This window comes from Chiloscyllium plagiosum, unplaced genomic scaffold (assembly GCF_037043375.1).
Source record: "Chiloscyllium plagiosum isolate Xiang-an unplaced genomic scaffold, Cpla_swu_hap1 HiC_scaffold_2, whole genome shotgun sequence".
Lineage (NCBI taxonomy): Eukaryota > Metazoa > Chordata > Chondrichthyes > Orectolobiformes > Hemiscylliidae > Chiloscyllium > Chiloscyllium plagiosum.
Window position 1 is genome coordinate 5,713,407 of NW_028270140.1, and position 13,829 is coordinate 5,727,235.

A 13,829-nucleotide genomic window follows, 5' to 3' on the forward strand; every position below is an offset into this window, starting at 1 on the left:
TAACCAAAACCTCAATTTCTTTAGTCATCCAGCATTCCCTACACCTACCAGCCTTGCCTTTCACCCTAACAGGAATATATTGTCTCTGGACTCTCGTTATCTCATTTTTGAAGGCTTTCCATTTTCCAGCTGTCCCTTTATCTGTGAACAACTGCCCCCAGTCAACTTTTGAAAGTTCTTGCCTAATACCGTCAGAATTGGCCTTCCTTCAATTTAGAACTTCAACTTTTAGATCCGGTCTATCCTTTTCCATCACTACTTTATAATTAATAGAATTATAGTCACTGGCCCCAAAGTGCTCCCCCACTGATACCTCAGTTACCTGCCCTGCCTTATTTCACAAGAGTAGGTCAAGCTTTGCACTCTCTCTAGTAGGTACACCCACACAGTGAATCAAAAAAAAATTTCTTGCATACGCTTAACAAACTACTTTCCATCTAAACACTTAACACTATGGCACTCCCATAGTTGGAAAGTTAAAATCCCCTGCCATAACCACCCTATTATTCTTACAGGTAGCTGTGATCTCCTTACAAATTAGTTTCTTAATTTTCTGCTGACTACTAAGGGGGTTGTCCATAATATAATCCCAATGAGGTGATCATCCCTTTCCTATTTCTCAGTTCCACCCAAATAAATTCCCTGGATGTATTCCCAGGAATATCCTACCTAAATACGGCAGTAATACAATCCCTTATGAAAAGTGCCACTCGGTCTCCCCTTTTTATCTTTTCTATAGCATTTGTATCCTGGAACATTAAGCTGCCAGTCCTATCCATCCCTGAGTTGTGTCGTTGTAATCGCTATGATATACCAATCCCATGATCCTAACCATGCCCTGAGTTCATCTACCTTCCCTGTTAGGCCTCTTGCATTGAAATAAATGCAGTTTAATTTATCAGTTCTACCTTGTTCTCTGCTTTGTTCCTGCCTGCCCTATTTGACTTGCTCTTTTTCCCAATTGTACCAGTCTCAGATTGATCTCTTTCCTCTCTTTTTCTCTGGATCTCAAATCCCCACTTTAGGGCGGCACGGTGGCTCAGTGGTTAGCACTGTTGCCTCACAGTGCCAGGGACACGGGTTTGATTCCAGCCTTGGGTGACAGACTGTTTGCACATTCTCCCCATGTCTGCGTGGGTTTCCTCTGGGTGTTCTGGTTTTCTCCCACAACCTAAAGATGTGCACGCTAGGTGAATTGGCTATGCTAAATTGCCATAGTGCTAGGTGCATTAGTCAGGGGTAAATATAGGGTAGGGGAATGGGTCTGGGTGGGTTACCCTTCGGAGGGTTGGTGTGGACTTGTTGGGCCAAATGGCCTGTTTCCACACTGTAGGTAATTTATTTTTACTAGTTTAAATCCTGTGGAGCGTTGCTGAACGAAGAGACCTTGGAGTTCAGGTTCATAGTTCCTTGAAAGTGGAATCGCAGGTAGGTAGGATACTGAAGAAGGCATTTGGTATGCTTTCCTTTTTTGGATACAGCACTGAGTATTGGAGTTGGGAGGTAATGTTGTGGCTGTACAGGACATTGGTTCGGCCTCTGTTGGGATATTGTGTGCAATTCTGGTCTCACTCCTATCGGAAGGATGTTGTAAAACTTGAGAGGATTCAGAAAAGACTTACAAGGATGTTGCCAGGGTTTGAGGATTTGAGCTACAGGAAGAGGCTGAATAGACAGGGCTGTTTTCCCTGGAGCGTCGGAAGCTGAGGGGTGAACTTATAGAGGATTATAAAATCATGAGGGGCATGGATAAACAAGGTTTTTTCCTTGGAATGGGAGGGTCCAGAATTGTAGGGCATAGAATGGGATGATAGGAGAAAGTGAGGACTGCAGATGTTGGAGATCAGAGTCGAGGCGTGTAGTACTGGAAATGCATAGCTGGTCAGGCTGCATCCGAGGAGCAGCAGAGTCGACGTTTTGAACATGAGCTCTTCATCAGGAATGGGGGTGGGGGGGGCAAAGGGGCTGAGAGATAAATGGGAGGGGGACGGGGCTGGGGGAAGGTAACTGGGAATGCGATAAGTAGATGAAGATGGGGGGTGAAGGGGATAGGTCGGAGCAGAGGGTGGAGCAGATAGGTGGGATGGGAGATGGACAGGTAGGACAGTTCAAGAGAGTAATGCTGAGTAAGAGGATTGGATCTGGCATAAGGTGGGAGAGGGGAGATGAGGAAACTGGTGAAATCGACATTGAGCCCGTGTGGTTGGAGGGTCCCAAGGCGGAAGATAAGGCGTTCTTCCTCCAGGCGTCGGGTGGCTAGGGTTTGGTGGTGACGGAGGCCGAGGATTTGCATGTCCTTGGTGGAGTGGGAGGGGGAGTTGAAGTGTTGACCACAGGGCGGTAGGTTTGATTGGCATGTGTGTCCCAGAGATGTTCTCTGAAATGTTCCGCAAGTTGGTGTCCTGTCTCCCCAATGTAGAGGAGACCACATCGAGAGCAACGGACACAGTAGATGACGTATGTCGGATGTGGAAGGATGCTTTGGGGACTTGGCTAGAGGTGAGGGGGGAGGGGTGGGTGCAGATTTCTGCTCTTATTGCAAGGCAAGGTGCTGGGAGTGGAGGGTGGGTTGGTGCAGGGCATGGACCTAATAAGGGAGTCACTGAGGGAATGGTCTCTACGAAATGGAGATAGGGGTGGGGAGGGAAATATATCCCTGGTGGTGGGGTCTGTTTGTAGGTGGCAGAAGATGATGATGATGCATTGCATCCAGAGATTGGTGGGGTGGAAGGTGAGGACCGAGGGTGGGGGTGTGGGGGGGGGTGGTGGTGTCTGTCCTGCTCTGTCCCCCACCTTCATCTACCTATTGCATTTCCCCTAGACTCAACAGTAAAGTCCAACAAAATATTTTGAAAGCATATAATAGACTAAAATTTGTTCTTTTTTTTTAGATTACATTAGATTACATACAGTGTGGAAACAGGCCCTTCGGCCCAACAAGTCTACACCGCCCCGCCGAAGCGCAACCCACCCATACCCCTACCCCTACATCTACCCCTTACCTAACACAACGGGCAATCTAGCCTGGCCAATTCACCTGACCTGCACATCTTTGGACTGTGGGAGGAAACCGGAGCACCCGGAGGAAACCCACGCAGACACGGGGAGAACGTGCAAACTCCACACAGTCAGTCGCCTGAGGCGGGAATTGAACCCGGGTCTCTGGCGCTGTGAGGCAGCAGTGCTAACCACTGGGCCACCGTGCCGCCCACAAGGTTCTTCTGAAGGCAAAACTAAAAATTCACTAATGTTTAACATTTTCTTCCATTCTGACAAATAATTTATTATCCAATGAGACAGACAGCTAGTTTATGAGCAATTAACTTGCGATTTTTGTTAACAATGCTATATATATAGCTGAAGGTGGCCATAAAAAATAACACCTATACACTGAGAATTTTATTACTGAACAAGCACATTACTTAAAAATCTGTTCAATTATTTTATGACCAGCTACAACTGATGCTTTTACAAAATTGTTTTCCTTCATATACCCTGATGGACAACGATGCATCTTGGACATTGGGACAGAATGATTTTCTGACTTTCAGTTTAATGATTAGTAAATCATGGACACATAGACCTGAATTTCCAATTAAAACTATAACCTTAAATTTGGCTTTGCAAAAGTAAACATACAAATTTCAGATTTTTGCATTAAGTCCAGCATCACAATTAAGCAGACCTCAATTTGTCTACAATCAGGACTACATAATTTCTTTACTACTCAAAACTTTGTTAATTGGTAGACTGGCCCTGAAACATAACAAAGAACCACTGCTTTGTACCAGTTACTGAACATCATATATATTTTTCTTCAGGGAAGGCAGATAGAAAAACACTGTATTGAAACAAGACATAATTTCAAACTAGTTTATTTCACATAAAACCCAATCCCACACTTGATATTTCCAGACGTCACTGTTGTACAACACTCATGGCTGGTCTCCCAAATTCCATCTTCTGTAACCTTGAGGCTTAAATACTTTTGTCCATGTCCTAATTTGCACCAAATCCACTTCACCTTGTGTGCCCATGCTCCCTGACCTGCACTGACAACCGATTATGCAACCGTTCAATTTTATAATTCTTATCTTCCCTTTTAAATCCTTCCATAGCGTGACCAATCCCTACCTCTCAGTACTGGCACTGACTGCCTTTGCAGGTGGGATTTTCTGTGAGTATCTTTGACAGCATTTACTTTTCAGCTTCCTTATGGTGAGTGGTGGGATGTGACCCTGGAATGGGTATTAATTGCATATATAAAGGCTTCAATGGTAGCACGTGGGAAGAGCAGGGACTTTTCTGTCATGGGTTAAATGGAGAAAAGGTGGGAAGGCAACTGAATTTCCACACGTCATACTCTCACCTGCTTGAATCCTTCCATGTTGGCAAATTCGCCAAAGACAAGCCCTATGCAACATTCAGACTTGTGCCGCTAAGGAGAAAACAACATTCATGCCACACGAATGCTAGGCAACAAGCATTTTAAATCAGAGAGAATTTAACTACCTCTACTTGACACTGAATGGCATCACCATCACTGAATTTTTCTAATATCAAGATGGTGTTACCATTGGCCAGCAATTGAACTGGACTAGCTATATAAATGTTGTGGCTACAAAAGTACGTCAGGGGTAACTAACTCACCTCCTGACTTCTCAGTGCCTGTCCACCGACTACAAGGCACATGTCAGGAGTACAATGGAATACTCTCCACATGTGTGGATGAGCACAGGTCCAACAACACACAAGAAGTTTGACATCATCCAGGATAAAGCAGCTTCCTTATTTGGCATCTCCATTGCCAACTTAAACATACCACCAAAGCACTGTGACAGTAGTGTGTACCATCTACAAGATGCACTGAAACTCTTCAAGGCCCCTTTGACTGCATCTTCCAGAACTGTGACCACTAGAGGGACAAGGACAGCAGATGCATGGAACATCATCACCTGCACATTCTCTTCCAAACCACACAGCATCCTGACAAGGAACTGGATCACAACTCCTTTACAGTCACTGGGTCAACATCTGGAATTCCTTTCCTTATAGCCCCAGCCTGAGATATCCAGATCCCATGAACAAATTAAATAAAGCAAAGAAATGTAACTGAGGAGTTGATTGGACTAAATAGTGACAAATCCTCTGGAGATAGTGGATGCATTACTGAAGATCTTTCAATATTATTTCAATTATAGATGTGTTCTAAAGAATTGGAGGATAGTAAACAGAATACCACACATTAGACCAACGAGCGACAATGTGGAAATCGTGGTTGTTAACTTAATATCATTTATAAGTATACTGCTAGAACCCTAAATTAGGCATGTGGAAACAGGAGACTTAGAAAAATCAGAATGATTAATTGCAGCTACCATGGATTTATGAAAGGGGAATTGTGTTTAATAATGTTGGAATTTTATGAGAATGCAACCAGTCGGATAAATAAGGGGCAACCTGTGGTTGCAGCTTTTGTGGATTTTCGAAAGATATTAAAAACAGTGTCATGAAAAGAGGTTAATTCACTTCTTGATATTCACTTTAATATGCCTATTGATAATAATGATTGAGGGTTAAATAATCAACTGAAAACAGTAGCAATCAATAAACAGTATATTTTGAGATGGCAGGCTATAACTTAGTAAGGAACGGAAAGGATCAGTACATATGTATCAGCCATTTACAATCCATATTAATTTGATTTAGCAAGCGACAACAGATTAAGGTAATTGGTATAAAGTTAGTTGATAATACAAAGTTAAGTGGGAAAAATAAATGGTTTTAAAAGATTTTCAAGCCCTACATATTGACAGAAATCAAGTCAGGTCATCTCCAAACAAACCCCAATGATCTGTGCAGTTAAATGCATTTTAAGATGTGCTTCCAATGATTATTTAGGTCTATACTCTCGAACAATTCAAACCCTGTATTCGTGCCTGTAATTTATGTAAGTAAAACATCATTGGGATCCAGATTTGAACGCCATAATGAAGATTCTACCTCCTTCAGCCAGGTGCCTAGCCTGTCCTTCTGAATACACCAAATAAAATGATGGCAAATGGAATGGGAGCAATAACAAGGCACCAAGTTTAAATCATGAATTTTGGGGAGGTTCTGCCTCACTCCCATTGGAGACAATCCCTTAGAATCAGGGACAACAAATCTAAATCATCATTCACAAAGAATTGAATAACACCTTAGAGTAATTATAACAGTATAAAAGTCAAATTAGAGAAGCAGTTCACAACAGAAATGAAAAACTGCAAATCTTATTTCCTGTGGCAAACAAAAAACACCTTAGATTGATTCAATTATTATTGCTAATTATTTGCACACATTTGTTTGTTTAACCATGTTTTACAAAAACACAAGATTTCAAAATAATTTTTGGTCCACCTTTATGTTCCTGACACTGTTTAATGCTAATGAAGAGAGTAGGCAAGTATTAACAGGGCTCCGTGATTGTCACTATTTAATGGACAGCATTAAATACAACAAAGAACACCCTGGGGAAATGCATTCCTTTCACTTGGTGCCCTTTCTGAACAAATTGGAATTTCACTGAGGAGCATTATAACTGTGAATACATGTCATATTAAACTGACTGATAACAAATGCATATCTACTGTAAGACAGAATCATATGACAGAACAGAAAAATTAATATGCGATTGAAATATAAAAATAATGCATGTTGGTCCTGCGTTAATCCAATAAATCTAAGGATTTGTAGACTCACATTTTCAATGAAAGCAGAATAGCAGATTAAGATAAAGATGTGGAAAACAATTTCTAAGTTATTTCTATTTGAAAATGAGATCGGGAGGTTGTGTGCTACCCTCAACGGTTATATTACCAAGATAATTTAAGAGACAGGAATTTTAGAAGAAGTCATTCCGGATAATTCTGTGCACAAATAAACTCATCTTATAAATGAAAGCGATACAATATCATTCGCACGGAGCTGAGTATGGGGAGGGAGTGGCCAGTGTAAAAAGTCAGGCATAAACCCATTTCTATTCAGCCTTTGGTCCTTAATTAACTCAAAGCTCAAATTTCACCCCAGCTGTAAAGAAAGTCCTGTATACAAAAGTTCCACCAATGAATCTCAACTCAGAAGCATCATGGAAAGCTGTGGCTGACAGTGCAGCCAGTCCCAAAGAAGGTGTGGTGATATGATGGAAGACTTTAAGTCTAGGGTCTCTCCAAGCTGGCAAGTCCTGACTGGCTTGGTGGAGCCAGGGGAGGGTTGAGTTTTTATTGAGGATGCAGGAAGATTTTGATCGGACTGTCACTGAACACACGAGCACCAAAGTAGTTATACACCAGCTGTCAGGTTGCACATTCAGACTGACCCCCCTCTTATTGTGGCTTAAATGCAGTGGCATAGGAGGATGCCCTTAATGACCTAAATTGTCTTACAGCTGGACAGAATTCCTAATGTCATGCCCACTGCTGGTAAAATTGGGGTGGGCTTGGCACAAAGCACTGGGAGCAACATGGCAAATTTACCAATGTTACATGCCCCTTGCCTGCTTGCATTCTCCTAGGGTAACTCCAAACTGTAATGTCAGTTTGCATAGATGACATAAGTTGATCTTTTGAAGTTTCAAAAAATCTTTCTCAAAACAAGGGTCAACTTAAACATCAAGTATAAAAGTGAAATGGCTTACATATTTGTGGATAGTCACCATCTTTGTCATCCTCCATGTGAGGGCTGCTCTTCTTGAGAATGTCATATCATTTTGCAACATAGCCCATATTGCCTGCTTTTTTGCATGAAAACAATTATCTGCTGGCACTAAGTAACACCCAATTGTGGGATAACAAATTGAGGCATCAAGCTGAAAAGGGGTGCTCAAACGGATGCTGAACACATTTAAAACATGACTATTGAGGGTGAAGAATAGGTTTGTCTTTAACACCTGGTTGACTTATATGCTGCGATCTGGGTTTTTTTTGCTTTTTAGGACTAAAATTTTCAAATTGAGAAAAGCAACCAACTTCCAGCAGTACTTACTAGGAATAGGTCTAAGGACGTCTGGAATAAGGATTTCCACCAAAGCCTGGTACATTATATGATCGCAGGTACACATCCACTTGAGGACGGAGTCATTCTTGCACAGAGCAGTGAGCTTTGCCTTCGGGAGTCTACCTTCTATCTCATTCTCACTGCAGAAGGACAGATGTAGAATCAAATCAATGATTATTCAAATACCAGTGAAGAGTGATAGATTTTTGTTTGAAATTAAATGGTGAATTTTTATACCCTCACCCAGGTCCAATTTAGCAAGTGCCAACATGAAAAATGACTGATTTCCCAAGTATTGTGAAATTTGAGACAAAAGGTGATATTTTAATATTCCATAGCATACAGGCAGCAGGTTAAAAGAGCAAAAAACTGTGTATCGGTTGGGAAATTGGAAGGAACCCTGTCCTTGTGATATTTTCCCAGATGACCACTCCTGGCACTTTCTGATATTCAAGTATTCAAATTCTGGGATTTAACTGGGAGGCAGTGGCCTAGTGGTATTATTGCTGGACTGTTAATTCGGAAACTCAGGAAAAATCCCAGAGATCCAGATTCTAATCCTGCTGCAGTAGTAGATGGAATTTGAATTCAATTTTTACAAGAAGTTGATTTAACAAATTAAGAGTCTAATGACCACCACAAATCATTATCAATTGTTGGGAAAAACCCATCTGGTTCATTAATACGCTTTAGAGAAGGAAACTGCCATCCTTACCTGGTCTGGTCTACATGCAACTCTGGATCCACAACAACGTGGTTGACTTTCAACTGTCCTTTAAAGTGGCCTGGCAAGCCACGCAGTGCTATGAATTTCTACAAAGTCTCAACGAAGCAATGAAACCGGCCGGACCATCTGGTTTTGACTTAAGCACTGAGAAAGACAATGGCAGAAACAGCCCTGTCGACCCTGCAAAGTCTTCGTTACGGCAATGGATCAGGGTCATCAGCAAATTTTTACTTCCAGATTTTTTTATTTAAGTCAAATTCCACCATCTACTGTGGCAGGATTTGAGCCCAGGTCCCCACAACCTCAGCTGTTTCTAGCGATAATATCAATACTAATAGGATTATGTCTATGAATATTATTTCAGTAGGCTGGCATATTAATGAGTATTCATGATATGCAATTGATTGTACACCAGTTCCTGATAATAAAGGTTGGGAAATCTGACCAGCCTGCAGGTTCCAGAGAACTTAGTAGGTAACATTCAATCTGTTGTCGGAAAACCCAAATCAAGTTCCATTGCCTGCTATTCTAAAAACCCTGTAAACATCTGCCCCTCCTTTCCAACCAAAGGCTGTGTATAATATGCTTGTCTCAACCAATACCTGAATTCACCTTAATACTAATGAGGCTAGTCAATCGGAGAGATTTACTGTTGTGGTTTGATTTTTCGCAGATTCAAAGAATCACCAGGTATGCACATGTGGTATTTAAGGAAGCTTTAGATCACTCAGAGGTTTTCATAACCTTAAAAGGATTCTAATCCATCAATTCTCAGTTGGTTTGCAACAACTGAAAGATCATGATCCTGTAATGGTTGCTTCATCCTTTGACAGTCAATTCTCCTACATACACTCCAAGCAGTGTCAGCCTGTGGTTCCTCAGAAATGAGGTATGAGCCTGCCTTCAAAGGTTATAACTGATAACACTGAAAGAAGCCTCTTCACCAAATGCAGAAAAGATATTACAGAAATCACATTTTGGAATACGGAGGGGCCTAGATATAGGGGGCGTAGAGAAGATGTTTCCATTCATAGAGGACACCAGGACCTGAGAGGTCAGCCTTATTAAAGGGATGACCCTTTAGAACTGAGATAAGGAGAAATTTCTTCAGCCAGAGTGTGGCAAATCCGTGGAACTCACTGCCGCAGAAGGCTATGGAGACCAAGTCATTGAATGTATTTAAGGCAGCAATAGGTAGGTTCTTGATTAATAAAGGAATCAAGGGTTATGGGGAGAAGGCAGGAGAATGGGGTTGAGAAACATATTGCCCAAGATATCTTATATCACCCAAGATCAAGTCAAAGTGCATACTCAATGGTTCGAATGGCCTAATTGTACTCCTATATCTGATAGTCTGATATTGAGCCATTGAGCAAAGCATTGGATTGCTGAAGAAGTATCTCAGATGCTTGGACAAATCTGGGGGACTCTTCAATATCTATAACCCATGATTTTTTGAATAAACATATATAAAAGGACAAGGCCAATAAGTTTACTTCACATACAATATGACCAGGTTTAAATTTCTATTTAAATCCATTTTGCTGCAATATCCTCATACTCCTTAATTCTCTTAAGCATCTAAACATCTATCAATCCATGCCTTGAGTACACTCAATGAGTAAGAATTCACACCCCAATAAGGGAAAGGATTCCAAATATCCACAACGCTTTGAAGACATTTCTTCTTGTCTCAGCCCTAAACCATAGTTTGGTTTAGGCTGGATACAAATCCACTTAATGAAATCAAGAACTACCTATTTTAAGAAACAAAAATGTCATAAATAAATTAATTAAATCAATAGAGGATTCAAGAAGAGGAGCAGTGATGTGAGGATTCATGTATAGTTGTAGGGATGTCTTGCTGCAATTGTACAGAGCTTTGGTGGAGACCACACTTGAAGCACTAGGTGCAGTTTTGGTCTCCTTACCTGAGGAAGGATGCTCTGGCTATTGAGTGAGTACAACAAAGATTTCCTAGACTGATTCCTGGGAGAGCAGGATTGACATATGAAGAGAGACTCAATTAGTTAGGAATACATTCCATTCCACAGATTTGAGAAATGTGGAGGTTGTTTTGGAAGCACCTGCTGATAGTGCTGGACTGGTTTTTCCCATTGAGGCAAGGAAGGGGTGGTAGGTTGAAAGAACAGTGGGTGACAAGGGATGTGGAACATCTACTCAAGGGGAAGAAGGAGGCTTACTTAAGGGTGAGAAGTAAAGATCATACAGGGATTTAAAGGATTATAAGGTAGCCAGGAAGGAACTGAAGAATGGACTTAGGAGAGCTAGAAGGGAGCATGAAACGCTTTAGTGGATAGGATTGAGGAAAACCCTAATGCGTTCTACACTTATGTGAGGAACAAGTGATGGCCAAAGTGAGGGTAGGGCCGATTAGGGCAAGTGGAGAGATCCTGCATCAGGAGTCAGAGGAAGTGGGGGAGGTCCTTAATGAATACTTAGCTTCAGCATTCACTACGGAGAGGGACCTTGACGTTTCTGAGGACAGCGTGAAACAGACTGAACAGGTTGATGTTCGGGAGGAGGATGTGCCGAAAATTTAGAAAAATAAGGATAGGTAAATCCCTAGGGCCAGTCGGGATATACTCTAGGTTACCACACGAAGCGAGGGAAGAGATTGTTGTGCCTTTGGCGATGATCTTTGCGTCCTCACTGTCCACTGGAGTAGTCCCAGATGATTGGAGGGTAGCAAATGTTATTCCCTTGTTCAAGAAAGGGAATAGGGACAATCTTGGGAATTACAGACCAGTCAGTCTTACGTCGATGGTGGGCAAAGTATCGGAGAGGATTCTGAGACAGGATTTATGATTTCTTGGAAAACCATAGTTTGATTAAAAGTAGTCAGCACGGCTTTGTGAGGGGCAGGTTATGTCTCATAAAACGTACTGAATTCTTTGAGGATGTGACAATACAGGTTGATGAAGGTAGAGCGGTGGATGTGGTGTATCTGGATTTTAGCAAGGCGTTTGATAAGATTCCCTATTGTAGGCTCATTCAGAAAGTAAGGAGGCATGGGAGACAGTGAAACCTGTCTGTCTGGATACAGAATTGGCTGGCCCATAGAAGATAGATGGTTGCAGTAGATGGAATGTATTCAGCCTGGAGCTTGGTAATCAGTGGTGTTCTGCAGGGATCGGTTCTGAGGCCTCTGCTCCTTGTGATTTTAATAAATGACTTGGATGAGGAAGTGGAGGGTGGGTTAGTAAGTTTGCCGATGGCACGAAGGTTGATGGAGTTGTGGATTGTGTGGAGGGCTGTTGTAGGTTGCAACAAGACATTGACAGGATGCAGAACTGGGCTGCAGAGTGGCAGATGGAGTTCAACCTGGAAAAGTATGAAGTGATTAATTTTGGAAAGTTGAATTTGAATGCAGAATACAGAGTTAAAGGCAGGATTTTTGGTAGTGTGGAGGAACAGAGGGATCTTGGGGTCCATGTCCATAGATCCCTTAACATTGCTACCCAGGTTGATAGGGTTGTTAAGAAGGCATATGGTGTGTTGACTTTCATTAGCAGGGGGATTGAGTTTAAGAGCCGCAAGATTATGCTGCAGCTCTACAGAGTCCTGGTTAGACCATACTTGGAATATTGTGCTCAGTTCTGGTTGCCTCATTATAGGAAAGATGTGAAAGCTTTAAGAGAATGGAGAGGAGATTTACCAGGATGCTGCCTGGACTGGAGGGAATGTCTTATGAAGAAATGTCGAGGGAGCTAGGGCTTTTCTCAATGGAGTGAAGAAGGATGAGAGGTGTACAAGATGTTGAGTCACAGATAAGAGTGGATAGCCAGAGACTTCTTCCCATGCCGGAAATGTCTATCACAAGGGGACATAATTTTAAGGTAATTGGAGGAAGGTTTAAGGGAGATGTCAGAGGTAGGAGGTAAGGGAGATGTTTGTGGTGGGTGCATGGAATGCGCTGCCAGCAGTGGTAGTAGAGTCAGATACATTGGTGACATTATCCAAATCAGTACCCTGTTCTAGTTTGCTTCCCATACACTTTGACTCCTTTAGCCCTAAGAAATATATTGAACTCCTTGAGCAGTGGTAGTAGAGTCAGATACATTAGTGACATTTAAGCGATTCTTGGATAGGCACATGGATGATAGCACAATGAAGGGTATGGAGATTAGTATGATCTTACAGTAGGATAAAAGGCCGGTACAACATCGAAGGCCAAAGGGCCTGTCATGTGCTGTATTCTTCTATGTTCACTGGAGTTAGATGAATGAGGGATCATTGCATAAAACCTTGAACAGGACGAGACAGGACAAACACAGGAAGGATGATACCAATGACTGGGATACCTGCAACCAGGTGTCACAATATAAGGTTGTGGGGTAGAGTATGTATTTAGGACTGAGATAAGGAGAAATTTCTTCACCTAGCAAGTTGAACGCCTGTGGAACTCAATGCCACAGAAAGTGGTTAAGGCCAAAATGTTGAATGTTCTCAAGGAATTCAACATATTTCTTAGGGTTAAAGAAATCAAAGAGTACGGGGAGCAAGCAGGAACAGGGTATTGATTTGGATAATCAGCCGTGATCATACTAAATGTGGAGCAGGCTCTGTAGGCCAAATGACCTAATCCTGCTCCTACTTCCTATGTTTCGAAGTCCATTGTGTTTTAATAATGATCATTATATTTCACATCTTAATCCTAAAACAACAAATCTCCTTGGCAGTGTCACAGATCTTACACATTAGAATCATTTTAAGAGTCAGCTTGCTTCAGTCAAACCATTTCCTGGAATGAAAAGTCCAACTTTTCCTTCCACTGTCTGATATTACAAAAATAGTGATCGATACAGAGTTAATCAAGTTATACCAATGGAACCAAGCTTTATGGGATTAAAGCATATTTATCCCAATGTTGCTGCAGAAATACTTGAGAAAAACAAGTTATGAACTCTCACTTTCAATTCGTGAAGAATTCTTTAAAAGCCCTAAACTATTTATTTAAATTATAGATATTTCAGTACCAGCTGAATAAAACAGAGGGCAACAACCAACCTCCTGTATAATCAGTTTATAATGCTAACTGACCTAC

General features: G+C 41.7%; 1 protein-coding gene across 9 annotated transcripts in view; it reads right to left on the minus strand.

Annotated features, from left to right (window-relative positions):
* The window catches only part of LOC122564059 (transcription factor RFX3-like), a 279,903-nt gene that overhangs the window by 48,735 nt on the left and 217,339 nt on the right, over window positions 1-13,829 (minus strand). For all 9 annotated transcript variants that reach the window (XM_043718574.2, XM_087994441.1, XM_087994433.1 and 6 more), the window contains one exon: window positions 8,023-8,174. In XM_043718574.2, coding sequence (XP_043574509.1) covers window positions 8,023-8,174 — 152 coding nt within the window. The remainder of the gene's footprint in view (window positions 1-8,022; window positions 8,175-13,829) is intronic.